Source organism: Bombus terrestris, chromosome 11 (assembly GCF_910591885.1).
Source record: "Bombus terrestris chromosome 11, iyBomTerr1.2, whole genome shotgun sequence".
Taxonomy (NCBI): domain Eukaryota; kingdom Metazoa; phylum Arthropoda; class Insecta; order Hymenoptera; family Apidae; genus Bombus; species Bombus terrestris.
The window spans coordinates 17534737-17554165 of NC_063279.1; the positions used below are offsets into that span (position 1 = coordinate 17534737).

Here is a 19429-nt window from a genome sequence, read left to right on the forward strand (position 1 = left end):
AACTGACTAATAACATTTATATCTCGTAACTCTTAAACTCGAACTGGAACGAACAATTATTCTCTAATCCTAACTTAAATTCTAATTAAATCAACTGATCACAATTACTCTTCTTTAATTTCGTTAAATTCTCCCGTAGAGTAGAGTAACAATTACTCTATTCTATTCTAACTGAACCAACTAATGGCAGTTACTCTCTTTTCACAATTATTCTTCTTTATTCTAACTGAACCACTAACAATTACTCTCCTTATTTTCGCTAAATTCTCCCGAACGCTAACAATTAATCTACTCTTCTTTATTTTTCGCTAAATTCTCCCGAACGCTAACAATTACTCTTACTCTATTTTCGCTAAATTCTCCCGAACGCTAATAATTACTCTTACTCTATTCTAACTGAACCAACTAATAATTAATCGCTAACGCTAACGCTAACAATTAATCTGACTCTTCTTTATTTTTCGCTAAATTCTCCCGAACGCTAACAATTACTCTCTAATTTGAATTGTGTCGCTACGCTTTTTATAATGACATCCCCAATGGGATGACAGTCCCGTGACAGTTCGTTCCGGTGGGAATCGCAATGCTGCAGGTTTTTAGAGTTTCCATGAGAGAACGTGGATTTTGATGATTGCTGATGTCATGTTTGCATCATCCCACGCCGTGTCTTGATTTCTCGTATACCTTTTCGATGCTGATGGAAACATTCAAAATACGTGATAAAATGTGGATATTGCAGTGGTTTGTCTTTCGCCGAGATTGCGTCTGCAATCCTTCCGAATCCTTTCCTGCTGATGGCAATGGGACCGATCAAGGCACGTGCAATCCGTTTTGTCAAAATTGCAAGGACTTTCCATACGCGTGTAGCAACGTGTCTTTGCCGAAGTTGCATCTGCGATGCTCTTGTAACCCTTCATAGCGGTGGTCATCTGGCAGTTCCGCCGTGGCTTTCGTATGTGTAGCACGCGTTATTTCTTGTTTCTTCCAATAAAGTATTTTTACATAATGGTAAGTTTTAATATATCATTTTGAAGTCGTTGTAGTGTGATCGTGAGGGTTTGATTTAATTATAAAGTTGTATAGTTTTATATTTTGAGGTTATCTTGTATTCATAATGGCGTGCTATGAATTTTGGTTATATGAATCTCGATCAGTGATTTTTAGTATGCAATCGCTATTTCGGTATTTTAGTTTATTGGGGTTTTTATCTTCTTTTGGTGATTACAGGTTATGTTGAGTCATGGACACAAAAGCGTCCGCGCCTGTGCGAACTGTGTGAGTATGTGTTTTTAGTATTCTATCTCGTTTCGCATGTTGTTTGTTTCCTTAAACTTGTGAATTTGTTTTAGCGCAAGAGGAGGAAGATATGTGAATGGTATGAGATGACGTGATCGACGTGCGTGTGTGAATATGTGCGAAGGATGATGCTGAAGGGACGGTTTTCCACCCAAGTAGGCACAGTGGCACCTTCGTTGGCGTCTTGTCCTGATGATCTTTTGACAATTTGGTTTTATTTGACAATATGAGATATATTTTTGCTCCTTGTAGATTTATATGTCCATATTTGCTATATATTAAATCGTGTATATTTTATATTACTTTCTTGTTATTAGGTTATTAGTTGTGTAACTCCAGTTTCTGATCTATGGAAAGTGGTGAAACGTCTTCACGAAATACAATTTCATTCGTTTTCCTCCCTTGCATTGGCACACTGTGAGTGGTGTCGACTTCCAAATGAAGTTTGTGCATCTTGATTATTATGCGTTTAATGATAGATACGGAGGTATCTTTGTCAGAGGTTCCCATGCGGACTGTCTCAGTGTGTATCTTGTTATGATTTCTTTTATTTAGTTCATCCTGCTTCTTTCGTGTTTTATTCACTGCATATGATATTTCAGTGCAAGAAGAAGAAGAATTGTAAAGAATCCGTAAGTGGCCCTAGAAGACGCAGTCATCGTGTGAGGTGTTGTCGGCAGGAACGAAGAGTCGAAGTTGTGGAAGAAGTCGTGTGACATTTGTATTGTTTCTGGTTATATACAACGCTGATATTTCACATATCTATGTATATATATATATATATATATATATATATATTATTATATTATTATATATTATTATATTAAATCTTCAGTTGGTTTAGTTGAATGTTTAGTAATGTAATTTTTACAAGGTGGTTTTGTATATTAGATAAGTAGTTGTTCGATATAATAATATGTATATATATATATATACATTCCACAATGTAATTTTCCATTATGTAAAATATATATATGCATATGTATATGTGCGTGTATTGTTATTCTCATTGTTTCTCGGATCGTTAATTGGTTGAATATTCCATAATGTGGATTTCGTATATAATTCTCTAGGTTCGTAGAAATGTAATTCTATATATTTATTTCTTTGCGTTTTAATGGTTTAATAACGTATACATACATATATATATATATATATATATATATATATATATATATATATATATATATATATATATATATTATGAATATATATTATGAATATATATATGAATATATATTATGAATTTTTCCCAAAGATACGCGTACGCATGTGTATATCTATATATGTGTGTGTCGCAGAGCAATCTTGTATACGATTTTCACTTTTATTAGAATGCTGATGTAGTGTAGTATATTTTATTTCTTTTGTTTATTTTATTAGATTACCAATTATTCAGATTCACGAAGTAGGTCACACACACAGATATGCATACACGTGTGTGTATATACATGTGTTTTCGCACAGAAATCTCATACATTTGAATCGCGGCTTGTTTTATTTATTGGTTCATTTAATTATTTCATTTTATTTGTATTTTATATGTCATTGCTGATTGGTTGTAGTGTTTCTTCTTATTGATTCATTTATTTCATTTTGATTGTCTGTCGTATAATTCTTTTTATTTTGATTGGTTAGTTATTAGTTAATTTATTATTATTGGTCGTGTTTAATTATTCATAAGTTATTGGTTCGTGGCGTCACGTGCGGAACGCGGGACGTGACAGTATCACGATATAACGTTTAACGTTATATATAAGGTCATATAGTATAGCGTAATGAATTACGTTATAACATATAACGGTGTATAGTATTACGTTGTAACGTAAAACGTTATATAGTATAACGTAATAACGCATATCGTTATATAGTTTAACGTTATAACGAACAACGTTATATAGTATTACGGCATAGCGTTACATAGTACTACGTTACGTATTACATTATAACATAAAACGATATATATAGTATTACAGTATAACGTATAACTTTATATAGTATAACGTTACAATGTATAACATTATATAATATTACGCCATAACGTATTACGTTACATAACAAACCCATACAACATATTATGTTATACAGTACCACGGCATAACGTATTACGTTGTCTAGTATTGCGCTATAACGTATTACATTATACAGTATTACGCTATAAAGTATTTCGTTATATGGTATAAGATTACAACGTATTACATTATATAGAAAAACGATATAACGTATTGGGATATATGATGTAGCGATATAACATATTACGATATATGATATAGTGTTATAACGTATTACGTTAAATACCATTGCGCTATAACGGATTACATTATATGGTATTACGCTATAACGTATTAACGCTACGCCATAACGTAGCGCTTCTATGCGTGATTCGAGATCATCCAGTCAGTCTGCACCTACCATTCAAAAGTAAAAGACTGCAATGATACAGCCTAATGCAATATGAAACTAATAAGTTGTGTATAAATATGTTGTAATATTTTGTTGACCTCTCATGTTCCGTATTCGCAATGTTCATTTATTCACTATTACATTCGTTTAAATTTATACAACGTATAGATAAGGTAGAGGCTTATCAATTTACTTAATTAGTAATTTTTAAGGATTCTGAAATGATTTAAACCAAATTTTAGTGTTCAGCAACATCAACGGTCAGTTTAATATTATTCTTAGTTTAAGACGAGTATCGAATTTAATTTCTTAACATTGTACTAAAGTTTAGTTGTAGCAGATTCTAAATTTATTAAATTCGGTAGAATTTTTTACTCCATGTTTACAGCAAAATAATCATTCTATTCTGTAAATAATCATTCTAATTCTATTTGATATTCTGTAATGAACCTAACTCTTCAATTTCGAATAATATATACAGAGATACATATGTAGATTGTAAATAAAGTATGTTTAATATGTATATTGCAGCTGTAGCAGTCAAATAATATTTACGTTTACTGCCTCGTCTCGTTGGATAGACACTGTATATATAAACGTAATCTACATAATCTCATTATTTGTACATTAAGTATCAATTTTGTTGATGTTATCGATGATTGACCAATAAAGAGATCGGAGTGAATTTAATTTTTAATTTTTTTATTTATTCATAAATATTGTTGACGATATAATTTAAAATTTTAATAAAGTACAAAATAATGATTTAATCATTATATTATAACAATATGAATGACCAAATCATCTGTATAATGACAACTTAATGCGCTCCGTTCTCTTTCTACAAAATATCAGTTATTGTCATAGTGTAAACCACCAAATTACGCGTAAATCGCGATCCTACTATCGATTTATTTATCCATTATTTATATATCGTCATATACGATCAATCTATTTTAATAATGTTATTTACGCATGTACTCAAGCACAAATTCCAATTTTCCAAAAGAACTATTCCGGAGCTAAAAACTAATTCTTTCTAATAGACAATAATATAAATATAGTTTTGATAAAATATTTGGATATTTACTTATCTTTTAAATATAAAGAAACAATAACGTTTCTTCTTGCATTTATATATTTTCTATGTAATAAAATATGTATGTACGCATTAGCATTATTTTAGATATTTAAAAGAAATGTTTTTAATTTTCCTCACATCTGTCTGTCAGAGAAATATAATTCGTTGATGAACTAATTTAGCATTAAAAATTTAGTTAGTTTTAAGTAATTACTATGTAAACGTAAATATTAATATGATTTGTTTACAGATTTGTACAGAGTTTGTTTATTGTTATTTTCACTTTAATATTTCGTTGAACTTAAATCGGATATCCGGTGTCGGATACTACTACGTACTGAGTGTCCACGAGTGCGATATACGGTCTTTCCGTTTATAGGTCTCTGCATTGCTTCACATTTGTCGCAATGAAGGTACGTATACAATGTAAATTTAAAAATGTAACAAATATTACAAACTATTTCCATAGAAATTTATCTATTGAAATGTTATGAATAATTTTAGATATATCTAATTTATGAAACATTCGTTTATCTGTCAGCTTAACCGATATTAAAATATGACATCTTTTATTTAACTTTGACATTATAAAGAACAGAAAGCAGGTCATATCCAAACGAGGAATAATTAAATTTTCTTCATATAGAGCAATAAGATTTACAATTTTCATTATTATACTATGAAAGTAAGCATAACCTCATTAAAATGTCTTAGACGTTTAACCCATATTTTACTGTACAAGTATAAACGGTCAACCTTTGCGAATACATTTTATGGTTATTATCAAGCAAAAAATACTTTATAAATATAAGTCAATCGAAGCCTTATTACAAGGTGTTGTATCTACTGTTACTTTATAGCATAGTAAGCACGAGTTTCTTACTATACCCCTTGTATTTTGAATTTTTGTTCTAACCTTTTGATAAAGCTCTATTTAGCTATGTATATATAACATTCGTTACACGTGTACATGTACATTGAATAAACTGACAAAGGCTGTTAAATCTTTGCATATTCTGTAAGATATTTATGTGTTTTCTAGTTGAACGTATCATATCCTGCAACAGGATGTCAGAAATTGTTTGAAATCTCCGATGAGCATAAGCTGAGAATTTTTTATGAAAAGCGTATGGGCGCGGAAGTAGAGGCTGATGCTCTCGGCAACGAATGGAAAGGATATGTCGTTCGTATCTCGGGCGGCAATGACAAACAAGGATTTCCTATGAAACAGGGTGTTCTGACTAATGGTAATACAAGCATTTCCTATTTTAATTTCATTTGTAACAGCTTTATGAGTTTACGAATTTTATAGATTTGGTATAATGCATTGATTTTAATTTCTAAAAAATTCTTGTATCTAGGGCGCGTACGTTTACTGCTCTCAAAAGGACATTCATGCTATAGACCTAGACGTGATGGTGAGCGTAAACGTAAATCTGTCCGTGGATGCATCGTCGATTCCAATCTTTCAGTTCTTGCTCTCGTCATTGTCAAAAAAGGAGAAAAGGTATTAATTTGTCTGTATTTTCTATGTATTATCCATGTTTCAGGGTGTATCTTAGAATTGACTTATTATCTTACGATACTATTATAAACGAGAAAAATTAAATGTAGTCTCTTGATTTGATAAACTGTGTTATGTAAATGGCACTTTTTCTCAGTGTACAGCGAAGCAGTTAATGTAGAGGTTGATTAAATTTTTACAGGATATCCCGGATTTAACTGACAAGGAAGTCCCACGGCGATTGGGACCCAAGAGGGCGAGCAAAATTCGCAAGTTGTTTAATTTATCCAAGGAAGATGATGTCCGTCGATTCGTTGTGAAACGACCAATTCAAAAAGAGGGTAAACCACAGCGGTCGAAAGCCCCTAAAATTCAACGTCTTATTACCCCACTTACACTCCAGGTTTGTACATATATGTATCTGTATCATATTGTTGTTTTGTTTCGGTTAAAACTTTTCCAAAAGTATGGAGCTTATTATAAAATAAAAATATTTTTATATAGAGGAAGAGGCATAGACTGGCTCTAAAGAGGAGGCGTTGCTTGGCTCGCAAGCAACAAGCAGCAGAGTATGCGAAGCTGTTAGCACAACGGCAGAAAGAAGCTAAGAATAGACGTCAAGAAGAACTAAAACGAAAACGTAGCGCTTCTATGCGTGATTCGAGATCATCCAGTCAGTCTGCACCTACCATTCAAAAGTAAAAGACTGCAATGATACAGCCTAATGCAATATGAAACTAATAAGTTGTGTATAAATATGTTGTAATATTTTGTTGACCTCTCATGTTCCGTATTCGCAATGTTCATTTATTCACTATTACATTCGTTTAAATTTATACAACGTATAGATAAGGTAGAGGCTTATCAATTTACTTAATTAGTAATTTTTAAGGATTCTGAAATGATTTAAACCAAATTTTAGTGTTCAGCAACATCAACGGTCAGTTTAATATTATTCTTAGTTTAAGACGAGTATCGAATTTAATTTCTTAACATTGTACTAAAGTTTAGTTGTAGCAGATTCTAAATTTATTAAATTCGGTAGAATTTTTTACTCCATGTTTACAGCAAAATAATCATTCTATTCTGTAAATAATCATTCTAATTCTATTTGATATTCTGTAATGAACCTAACTCTTCAATTTCGAATAATATATACAGAGATACATATGTAGATTGTAAATAAAGTATGTTTAATATGTATATTGCAGCTGTAGCAGTCAAATAATATTTACGTTTACTGCCTCGTCTCGTTGGATAGACACTGTATATATAAACGTAATCTACATAATCTCATTATTTGTACATTAAGTATCAATTTTGTTGATGTTATCGATGATTGACCAATAAAGAGATCGGAGTGAATTTAATTTTTAATTTTTTTATTTATTCATAAATATTGTTGACGATACAATTTAAAATTTTAATAAAGTACAAAATAATGATTTAATCATTATATTATAACAATATGAATGACCAAATCATCTGTATAATGACAACTTAATGCGCTCCGTTCTCTTTCTACAAAATATCAGTTATTGTCATAGTGTAAACCACCAAATTACGCGTAAATCGCGATCCTACTATCGATTTATTTATCCATTATTTATATATCGTCATATACGATCAATCTATTTTAATAATGTTATTTACGCATGTACTCAAGCACAAATTCCAATTTTCCAAAAGAACTATTCCGGAGCTAAAAACTAATTCTTTCTAATAGACAATAATATAAATATAGTTTTGATAAAATATTTGGATATTTACTTATCTTTTAAATATAAAGAAACAATAACGTTTCTTCTTGCATTTATATATTTTCTATGTAATAAAATATGTATGTACGCATTAGCATTATTTTAGATATTTAAAAGAAATGTTTTTAATTTTCCTCACATCTGTCTGTCAGAGAAATATAATTCGTTGATGAACTAATTTAGCATTAAAAATTTAGTTAGTTTTAAGTAATTACTATGTAAACGTAAATATTAATATGATTTGTTTACAGATTTGTACAGAGTTTGTTTATTGTTATTTTCACTTTAATATTTCGTTGAACTTAAATCGGATATCCGGTGTCGGATACTACTACGTACTGAGTGTCCACGAGTGCGATATACGGTCTTTCCGTTTATAGGTCTCTGCATTGCTTCACATTTGTCGCAATGAAGGTACGTATACAATGTAAATTTAAAAATGTAACAAATATTACAAACTATTTCCATAGAAATTTATCTATTGAAATGTTATGAATAATTTTAGATATATCTAATTTATGAAACATTCGTTTATCTGTCAGCTTAACCGATATTAAAATATGACACCTTTTATTTAACTTTGACATTATAAAGAACAGAAAGCAGGTCATATCCAAACGAGGAATAATTAAATTTTCTTCATATAGAGCAATAAGATTTACAATTTTCATTATTATACTATGAAAGTAAGCATAACCTCATTAAAATGTCTTAGACGTTTAACCCATATTTTACTGTACAAGTATAAACGGTCAACCTTTGCGAATACATTTTATGGTTATTATCAAGCAAAAAATACTTTATAAATATAAGTCAATCGAAGCCTTATTACAAGGTGTTGTATCTACTGTTACTTTATAGCATAGTAAGCACGAGTTTCTTACTATACCCCTTGTATTTTGAATTTTTGTTCTAACCTTTTGATAAAGCTCTATTTAGCTATGTATATATAACATTCGTTACACGTGTACATGTACATTGAATAAACTGACAAAGGCTGTTAAATCTTTGCATATTCTGTAAGATATTTATGTGTTTTCTAGTTGAACGTATCATATCCTGCAACAGGATGTCAGAAATTGTTTGAAATCTCCGATGAGCATAAGCTGAGAATTTTTTATGAAAAGCGTATGGGCGCGGAAGTAGAGGCTGATGCTCTCGGCAACGAATGGAAAGGATATGTCGTTCGTATCTCGGGCGGCAATGACAAACAAGGATTTCCTATGAAACAGGGTGTTCTGACTAATGGTAATACAAGCATTTCCTATTTTAATTTCATTTGTAACAGCTTTATGAGTTTACGAATTTTATAGATTTGGTATAATGCATTGATTTTAATTTCTAAAAAATTCTTGTATCTAGGGCGCGTACGTTTACTGCTCTCAAAAGGACATTCATGCTATAGACCTAGACGTGATGGTGAGCGTAAACGTAAATCTGTCCGTGGATGCATCGTCGATTCCAATCTTTCAGTTCTTGCTCTCGTCATTGTCAAAAAAGGAGAAAAGGTATTAATTTGTCTGTATTTTCTATGTATTATCCATGTTTCAGGGTGTATCTTAGAATTGACTTATTATCTTACGATACTATTATAAACGAGAAAAATTAAATGTAGTCTCTTGATTTGATAAACTGTGTTATGTAAATGGCACTTTTTCTCAGTGTACAGCGAAGCAGTTAATGTAGAGGTTGATTAAATTTTTACAGGATATCCCGGATTTAACTGACAAGGAAGTCCCACGGCGATTGGGACCCAAGAGGGCGAGCAAAATTCGCAAGTTGTTTAATTTATCCAAGGAAGATGATGTCCGTCGATTCGTTGTGAAACGACCAATTCAAAAAGAGGGTAAACCACAGCGGTCGAAAGCCCCTAAAATTCAACGTCTTATTACCCCACTTACACTCCAGGTTTGTACATATATGTATCTGTATCATATTGTTGTTTTGTTTCGGTTAAAACTTTTCCAAAAGTATGGAGCTTATTATAAAATAAAAATATTTTTATATAGAGGAAGAGGCATAGACTGGCTCTAAAGAGGAGGCGTTGCTTGGCTCGCAAGCAACAAGCAGCAGAGTATGCGAAGCTGTTAGCACAACGGCAGAAAGAAGCTAAGAATAGACGTCAAGAAGAACTAAAACGAAAACGTAGCGCTTCTATGCGTGATTCGAGATCATCCAGTCAGTCTGCACCTACCATTCAAAAGTAAAAGACTGCAATGATACAGCCTAATGCAATATGAAACTAATAAGTTGTGTATAAATATGTTGTAATATTTTGTTGACCTCTCATGTTCCGTATTCGCAATGTTCATTTATTCACTATTACATTCGTTTAAATTTATACAACGTATAGATAAGGTAGAGGCTTATCAATTTACTTAATTAGTAATTTTTAAGGATTCTGAAATGATTTAAACCAAATTTTAGTGTTCAGCAACATCAACGGTCAGTTTAATATTATTCTTAGTTTAAGACGAGTATCGAATTTAATTTCTTAACATTGTACTAAAGTTTAGTTGTAGCAGATTCTAAATTTATTAAATTCGGTAGAATTTTTTACTCCATGTTTACAGCAAAATAATCATTCTATTCTGTAAATAATCATTCTAATTCTATTTGATATTCTGTAATGAACCTAACTCTTCAATTTCGAATAATATATACAGAGATACATATGTAGATTGTAAATAAAGTATGTTTAATATGTATATTGCAGCTGTAGCAGTCAAATAATATTTACGTTTACTGCCTCGTCTCGTTGGATAGACACTGTATATATAAACGTAATCTACATAATCTCATTATTTGTACATTAAGTATCAATTTTGTTGATGTTATCGATGATTGACCAATAAAGAGATCGGAGTGAATTTAATTTTTAATTTTTTTATTTATTCATAAATATTGTTGACGATACAATTTAAAATTTTAATAAAGTACAAAATAATGATTTAATCATTATATTATAACAATATGAATGACCAAATCATCTGTATAATGACAACTTAATGCGCTCCGTTCTCTTTCTACAAAATATCAGTTATTGTCATAGTGTAAACCACCAAATTACGCGTAAATCGCGATCCTACTATCGATTTATTTATCCATTATTTATATATCGTCATATACGATCAATCTATTTTAATAATGTTATTTACGCATGTACTCAAGCACAAATTCCAATTTTCCAAAAGAACTATTCCGGAGCTAAAAACTAATTCTTTCTAATAGACAATAATATAAATATAGTTTTGATAAAATATTTGGATATTTACTTATCTTTTAAATATAAAGAAACAATAACGTTTCTTCTTGCATTTATATATTTTCTATGTAATAAAATATGTATGTACGCATTAGCATTATTTTAGATATTTAAAAGAAATGTTTTTAATTTTCCTCACATCTGTCTGTCAGAGAAATATAATTCGTTGATGAACTAATTTAGCATTAAAAATTTAGTTAGTTTTAAGTAATTACTATGTAAACGTAAATATTAATATGATTTGTTTACAGATTTGTACAGAGTTTGTTTATTGTTATTTTCACTTTAATATTTCGTTGAACTTAAATCGGATATCCGGTGTCGGATACTACTACGTACTGAGTGTCCACGAGTGCGATATACGGTCTTTCCGTTTATAGGTCTCTGCATTGCTTCACATTTGTCGCAATGAAGGTACGTATACAATGTAAATTTAAAAATGTAACAAATATTACAAACTATTTCCATAGAAATTTATCTATTGAAATGTTATGAATAATTTTAGATATATCTAATTTATGAAACATTCGTTTATCTGTCAGCTTAACCGATATTAAAATATGACACCTTTTATTTAACTTTGACATTATAAAGAACAGAAAGCAGGTCATATCCAAACGAGGAATAATTAAATTTTCTTCATATAGAGCAATAAGATTTACAATTTTCATTATTATACTATGAAAGTAAGCATAACCTCATTAAAATGTCTTAGACGTTTAACCCATATTTTACTGTACAAGTATAAACGGTCAACCTTTGCGAATACATTTTATGGTTATTATCAAGCAAAAAATACTTTATAAATATAAGTCAATCGAAGCCTTATTACAAGGTGTTGTATCTACTGTTACTTTATAGCATAGTAAGCACGAGTTTCTTACTATACCCCTTGTATTTTGAATTTTTGTTCTAACCTTTTGATAAAGCTCTATTTAGCTATGTATATATAACATTCGTTACACGTGTACATGTACATTGAATAAACTGACAAAGGCTGTTAAATCTTTGCATATTCTGTAAGATATTTATGTGTTTTCTAGTTGAACGTATCATATCCTGCAACAGGATGTCAGAAATTGTTTGAAATCTCCGATGAGCATAAGCTGAGAATTTTTTATGAAAAGCGTATGGGCGCGGAAGTAGAGGCTGATGCTCTCGGCAACGAATGGAAAGGATATGTCGTTCGTATCTCGGGCGGCAATGACAAACAAGGATTTCCTATGAAACAGGGTGTTCTGACTAATGGTAATACAAGCATTTCCTATTTTAATTTCATTTGTAACAGCTTTATGAGTTTACGAATTTTATAGATTTGGTATAATGCATTGATTTTAATTTCTAAAAAATTCTTGTATCTAGGGCGCGTACGTTTACTGCTCTCAAAAGGACATTCATGCTATAGACCTAGACGTGATGGTGAGCGTAAACGTAAATCTGTCCGTGGATGCATCGTCGATTCCAATCTTTCAGTTCTTGCTCTCGTCATTGTCAAAAAAGGAGAAAAGGTATTAATTTGTCTGTATTTTCTATGTATTATCCATGTTTCAGGGTGTATCTTAGAATTGACTTATTATCTTACGATACTATTATAAACGAGAAAAATTAAATGTAGTCTCTTGATTTGATAAACTGTGTTATGTAAATGGCACTTTTTCTCAGTGTACAGCGAAGCAGTTAATGTAGAGGTTGATTAAATTTTTACAGGATATCCCGGATTTAACTGACAAGGAAGTCCCACGGCGATTGGGACCCAAGAGGGCGAGCAAAATTCGCAAGTTGTTTAATTTATCCAAGGAAGATGATGTCCGTCGATTCGTTGTGAAACGACCAATTCAAAAAGAGGGTAAACCACAGCGGTCGAAAGCCCCTAAAATTCAACGTCTTATTACCCCACTTACACTCCAGGTTTGTACATATATGTATCTGTATCATATTGTTGTTTTGTTTCGGTTAAAACTTTTCCAAAAGTATGGAGCTTATTATAAAATAAAAATATTTTTATATAGAGGAAGAGGCATAGACTGGCTCTAAAGAGGAGGCGTTGCTTGGCTCGCAAGCAACAAGCAGCAGAGTATGCGAAGCTGTTAGCACAACGGCAGAAAGAAGCTAAGAATAGACGTCAAGAAGAACTAAAACGAAAACGTAGCGCTTCTATGCGTGATTCGAGATCATCCAGTCAGTCTGCACCTACCATTCAAAAGTAAAAGATTGCAATGATACAGCCTAATGCAATATGAAACTAATAAATTTTGTATAAATATGTTGTAATATTTTGTTGACCTCTCATGTTCCGTATTCGCAATGTTCATTTATTCACTATTACATTCGTTTAAATTTATACAACGTATAGATAAGGTAGAGGCTTATCAATTTACTTAATTAGTAATTTTTAAGGATTCTGAAATGATTTAAACCAAATTTTAGTGTTCAGCAACATCAACGGTCAGTTTAATATTATTCTTAGTTTAAGACGAGTATCGAATTTAATTTCTTAACATTGTACTAAAGTTTAGTTGTAGCAGATTCTAAATTTATTAAATTCGGTAGAATTTTTTACTCCATGTTTACAGCAAAATAGTCATTTGTCTGATACGTTTTGCTTTAATCTCACATACATTTTTTATATAAAGACACCACAATATATTCCATATTCTATTTGATATTCTGTAATGAACCTAACTCTTCAATTTCGAATAATATATACAGAGATACATATGTAGATTGTAGATAAAGTATGTTTAATATGTATATTGCAGCTGTAGCAGTCAAATGATATTTACGTTTACTGCCTCGTCTCGTTGGATAGACACTATGTATATAAACATTACCTACATAACCTCATTATTTTTTCACTAAGTATCAATTTTGTTGATGTTATCGATGATTGACCAATAAAGAGACCGGAGTGAATTTAATTTTTAATTTTTTCATTTACTCATAAATATTGTTGACGATACAATTTAAAATTTTAATAAAGTACATAGTAATGATTTAATCATTCTATTATAACCATATGTATGATCAAATCATCTGTATGAATAGAAACGAAAGTAATACGTTAATAAAGCCAACTTGTTGTATTTAAATTTTTATTTGCGCACTTTTGGTGCTTAAATTACGACTGTATCATTTCATTATGAAGATAAGCAAATTTATTTATCATGTATGGTCACTTCATAGAAATTATAACATTAACCAAATACTCGTAAGGTAAATGTTATATCCATTTTTCATATATTCTGTACTTTTTATGTTTAAAATTCTAAATATTTAAAATAAAGTGATAAAATATTGTTCGAATCTGATATTAATCATGTGTTTGGTTTGTAGGCAACGTTTATATTATTTTAATAGATTTCATTCTACAAACTCAGAAGTTGCCAAAGAATATGATTTACCAATAGAAAATATTCGAAACTTTAGCATTGTGGCACATGTTGATCACGGCAAAAGCACACTTGCTGATAGACTTTTGGAAATAACAGGTGCAGTGAAAATTAATTCTGGTGAACAAATATTAGATAAACTACAAGTTGAGAAAGAACGTGGAATCACAGTTAAAGCACAAACAGCATCACTTAATTATACATATAACGGAATTAAATATCTTCTTAATTTAATAGATACACCTGGTCATGTTGATTTCTCTGCTGAAGTACATCGTTCATTAGCTCCTTGCCAAGGAGTAGTTCTGGTAGTAGATGCTAATGATGGTGTACAAGCACAAACTGTGGCTAACTTTCATTTAGCCATGAAAAATAATCTAGTTATAATACCAGTAATTAATAAAATAGATTTAAAATTTGCCAAACCTGAGAGAGTTATAAATCAGTTAGAAACATTATTTGATATGACAGAGTCGGATGTTTTAAAAATATCTGCTAAATTAGGTACTGGAGTGCTTAAAGTCTTAGATGCCATAGTAGAAAGAATCCCACCACCTGATGTATGTAGAGACAAACCTTTCAGAGCTTTGATATTTGACAGTTGGTATGATAAATATAAAGGAACAATTTTATTGATATATATTAAGGAAGGATCTTTATCCCTTAAACTACATATTGTTTCAATGTATACTAAGAAGTCGTACGAAGTTAGAAATATGTCACTATTGAGACCTTCTGAAGAAAATGTAAATAAATTGTAAATATGAATTTTATGAAAATATTACATTATTAATTATATAACATAATATAATAACAATAGTATATTTTAGGTTTGCAGGTCAAATAGGATGTATTTCATGCAACATGAGATCTTCCAAGGAAATGATTATTGGAGATACATTACATTTAAAAGATCATGTTGCTGAACCTTTATTAGGATTTAAAACTCCAAAACCAATGGTTTTTTCAGGCGTCTATCCAATTGAAAAATCGCAGTTTGAAGTTATGAGAACTGCTATTGAAAAATTAACATTGAATGATAGTAGCGTTACTATTGAAATGGAAACTAGGTATTTTTTTCTAATATTTTCTAAGCCTATTACCTATATATACAGGTACAAAATAATGGACATATTTTATATCTACTTACTTTATTTAAGCACTTTATATCTTCTTTTTTTTAGTATAGCTCTTGGACATGGTTGGAGACTTGGATTTTTAGGTTTACTACATATGGAAGTATTTATGCAACGACTTGAGCAAGAATATGGTACATGTTCAATTGTGACAACACCTAGTGTTACATATAAAGCAAAAATTGTTGGCAAAAAGAATATTAAAGAGTACAGAACTGATATGATTTCATTCAACAATCCTGTAAAGTTTCCTGATCCTAACATTGTAGAAGAATTTTATGAACCTATGGTATTAGGATCTATTATAGCACCAAGTATATTTAATATATTATTAATTAAATTTTACGTATAATATAGTTAATTGAAAAAAACACTGATCAACTTATAATTTTGATACTAGCTCAATATGTGGGTACTGTTTTAAGTTTATGCTTTGAAAGACGTGGAGTGCAACAAACAGCAAAAGATATTGGTCATGATAGAACACTGTTTCAATTTTTACTGCCACTGAATGAAATTATTGTTGACTTCCATGATACATTAAAACGAATAACTTCGGGGTATGGTACTTTTGATTATGAAGACCATAATTATCAGCCTACAAATATTATGAAGGTAATTATAGTTATTTCAATATATATAAATGCAATAATTTTGTATTGAAATATTTTATAGTTTACTTCCACTACATTAATAACTGCTTGTTATAGTTAAATATTGCTTTAAATGGTAAGGTAGTGGAAGAACTCAGTACTATTGTACATATTAGCAAGGCTCGTACAACAGGTAGACAAATATGTGAAAAATTGCTGGATATTCTTCCACGTCAATTGTTTGAAATAGTAATTCAAGCAATAGTAAATGGAAAAGTAATTGCAAGAGAAACTTTGAAACCATACAGAAAAGATGTAACTGCGAAACTGGTAAATAATTTTTTTATATCATACATTGTATATTTTTATATATTTCTGTTATTCATCTTTTTTATTTCAGTACGGTGGCGATATCACTAGGAAAATGAAATTATTGGCTCAACAAGCACAAGGGAAGAAGAAAATGAAGATAATTGGAAAAATATCTATACCACGAGAAACATTTATAGATCTTTTTAAGAAATAGTATAAATATAAAAATTATTATCATTTTATCCTTTATATTTAATGTAACTATAGATATATATCATGTCAAAATAAATTATTAAATATATTTTCATGTTACGCTTTATTTAGTTGCCACTTTCGGTAGCGTTAACTGACGTTTAATGCAACTGGCAATAAGTTCCACTTTCGGCTAACGTGCTATGTGCGGGAATACTGGCACGAAAGAGGATTGAAGTTGTTCGAAAGTAAATTAACAATATGTAATGATTTATTCAAATCTTACTCGATTTCGATATAGACAATTGACTGACAGGTTGACGGATATAGAATTCTTCGGTTGATAAAATGATGATTCTTCAGTTGACCAAATGATGATTCTTCGGTTGACAAAATCATAACTAATTCTTTGATACACAAAATGATAACTAACTCTCCACAATTATATTTATTACTAATTATTCGGTTGACGAGCGATAATTAATATACTGACTTTCTGAGTCGCTACATTTATTTATATCTGTCGAAGATGAAAAAACGTTGAGGTCTTTCTTTTGAACATGTTTAAGATCCCCAACGTTTGTTCAACTATGTTTACCGACTTTGTTTACAATTTAAATTGTCTTAATATCGTTATATGTCTTATTATCGTTATAATATGTTACCGACTTTGTTTACAATTTAAATTGTCTTAATATCGTTATATGTCTTATTATCGTTATAATATGTTACCGACTTTGTTTACAATTTAAATCGTCTTAATATCGTTATAAAAAAGTAAGTAGGTAAATATAAAAACATAGGTAAGTTTTAGCAAGATATAGCTTTTAACGGCTTTAACTGCCTTTCACTTCAAATACTGTATACACAGTTTCAAATAAACGTTTTAAATCACCTTGATTTGAAAGAAATTACCAATTTTACTTTCACGCTACGGATCGCGCGGGGCGCAGGACGTGACATTTCATATAACTAATTTTTTGCTATCTATAAATATAAAACAGATATATAATAAAACAGAAATATAAATATAAAACATATATTTAAGATTTATTTAATAATTTTAATATTTTGACAATGTTTACACTATTAGAAAAATTTATTTCTTTTATAAATTTATCAAAAAATCAAATTATAGTACAAATATATCATTGATTTACAGAATTAGGTGAAGGATCTGACAATTGATGTGTGCTATTCGAAGATACGGTATTTACAGAGCTTACATTTTCTTGTTTAAAAGTTGAGTTAGTGTTAAGATTAATATTAATTATAGACGTAGATGCTGGATCCTGCATATCTAATTGACTTTGAGCAATATCTTGCAAAGCAGCTTGAATCCTTTGCAAAAGTGCTTCTCCTTGCTTTACAACTTCCTCTAGTTGTTCGCCAGCTTCTTGGTTTTCTTGTTCAAGACGGTTAAGACTTGCGACTTGTAGTTCTTGTGATGACTCTTCACTCGGTAAACTTTCTATCAAGGTATCAATATCTTTTGCACACCTTGCTATAAGCGTTGCAAACAAGGCTGCATAATCTACAATATAAGTATAATTCATATATAAGTCTGCCAATATGAAATTTAATGAAATAAATTATATATAAAAGTACCTTCTTGAGGTTGATGCGGTTGAGGTGTTCCAACACGATCAAAACCAGGAAATTTACTAGGTGTTGAATATTGTTGTAAAATGCCTACGCTGTTACAAAAATGTTCCGCCTGCTGGAATAACATAAAAATTAGATTGCTACATATTATATTTATTTACACAATTTACACAATCAATTACCTGGTTTATAGTATCTTGCAATTGTGTTAAACGATCTGCCATATTTTAAAAATATAACCCTTAAAATTATATTATTCCTATAATAACATCACTGTAATCAACTATAATATTCGATTTTTTACTAAGAAATGCGATTGTGAAGTTCCTCACTCTAAGAAATTAACTTTTATGCTGCGTTCAATTCCAATCTTAAAATTTGGTTGTTAGGTCTTGAATGTTGGCGAACATGTCATTAAAGAGGGATATTTCGAGTTCTGGAGATAGTTTGTGTAGGAGATATCTTGAGTTTTCCATATGAAAAACATATTCACAACTTAATTAATAAATTTTATTCCTTGTAATGAATGTTAGAAAAACAAAAATTTTATCTCAATTTTATGGGAGGTTATTTTATTTTAATGACGGTCTTTAGGAAATGCCTAAGTATTACAAATAAATTTACATTTATAAGAAAAACCTTAAAGAGGAAGAAATAGAAAGTTATAAAAGTAAATATTAATAAAATAGTTACTCTGACTGATATATTCCATTTTTGAGGTAAAGACATTAAAATATGTATGTAATTATATATTACTAATATTAAAATATTCTGATTAATAAAATTGTTATGATATGTATTGTTATGAATTAAGTCACTTAAATTGTATTATTTTTGATATAGCATTATTATATAATTTTTTAAACGTTTATAACGCATTTAAGTATATAATT

The 19429-nt window shown here is 30.1% G+C and overlaps 5 protein-coding genes and 1 long non-coding RNA gene across 8 annotated transcripts; 5 read left to right on the forward strand and 1 right to left on the reverse strand.

Annotated features, from left to right (window-relative positions):
- Positions 1-556: 556 nt before the first annotated feature.
- On the forward strand, positions 557-1675 carry LOC125386021. Of its 2 annotated transcripts, XR_007225840.1 has the most exons (4): positions 557-1008; positions 1228-1275; positions 1350-1451; positions 1614-1675. It is a non-coding gene; the product is annotated as an uncharacterized LOC125386021 (long non-coding RNA). The 2 variants fall into 2 exon arrangements; XR_007225839.1 differs by lacking the exon at positions 1614-1675 and having other exon boundaries at positions 557-1275; positions 1350-1437.
- A 3296-nt stretch (positions 1676-4971) lies between these two features.
- On the forward strand, positions 4972-7654 carry LOC125386022 (40S ribosomal protein S6-like). The gene is made up of 5 exons (XM_048410508.1): positions 4972-5193; positions 5823-6027; positions 6142-6287; positions 6487-6687; positions 6789-7654. Exons 1-5 carry the CDS (start codon positions 5188-5190, stop codon positions 6984-6986), a joined length of 756 nt encoding a protein of 251 aa, XP_048266465.1. The 5' UTR covers positions 4972-5187; the 3' UTR covers positions 6987-7654.
- A 582-nt stretch (positions 7655-8236) lies between these two features.
- On the forward strand, positions 8237-10919 carry LOC125386023 (40S ribosomal protein S6-like). The gene is made up of 5 exons (XM_048410509.1): positions 8237-8458; positions 9088-9292; positions 9407-9552; positions 9752-9952; positions 10054-10919. Exons 1-5 carry the CDS (start codon positions 8453-8455, stop codon positions 10249-10251), a joined length of 756 nt encoding a protein of 251 aa, XP_048266466.1. The 5' UTR covers positions 8237-8452; the 3' UTR covers positions 10252-10919.
- A 691-nt stretch (positions 10920-11610) lies between these two features.
- Positions 11611-13572, forward strand: LOC100643777 (40S ribosomal protein S6). The gene is made up of 5 exons (XM_012314237.3): positions 11611-11723; positions 12353-12557; positions 12672-12817; positions 13017-13217; positions 13319-13572. The coding sequence occupies exons 1-5, from the start codon at positions 11718-11720 to the stop codon at positions 13514-13516; spliced, it is 756 nt and encodes a 251-aa protein (XP_012169627.1). The 5' UTR covers positions 11611-11717; the 3' UTR covers positions 13517-13572.
- LOC100643902 (mediator of RNA polymerase II transcription subunit 21) lies at positions 12437-19011 on the reverse strand. Of its 2 annotated transcripts, none has more exons than XM_012314239.3 (4): positions 18719-19011; positions 18540-18648; positions 17218-18465; positions 12437-13235 (listed from the first exon to the last, which is right to left on the reverse strand). In XM_012314239.3, the coding sequence occupies exons 1-3, from the start codon at positions 18758-18760 to the stop codon at positions 18080-18082; spliced, it is 537 nt and encodes a 178-aa protein (XP_012169629.1). In that variant the 5' UTR covers positions 18761-19011; the 3' UTR covers positions 12437-13235; positions 17218-18079. The 2 variants fall into 2 exon arrangements, with proteins under 2 accessions (XP_012169629.1, XP_003399306.1); XM_003399258.4 differs by having other exon boundaries at positions 18540-18651; positions 18719-18997.
- LOC100643661 (translation factor GUF1 homolog, mitochondrial) lies at positions 13719-17041 on the forward strand. The gene is made up of 7 exons (XM_003399256.4): positions 13719-14522; positions 14643-15455; positions 15529-15768; positions 15883-16148; positions 16235-16449; positions 16545-16757; positions 16828-17041. The coding sequence occupies exons 1-7, from the start codon at positions 14449-14451 to the stop codon at positions 16951-16953; spliced, it is 1947 nt and encodes a 648-aa protein (XP_003399304.2). The 5' UTR covers positions 13719-14448; the 3' UTR covers positions 16954-17041.
- Positions 19012-19429: the final 418 nt, after the last annotated feature.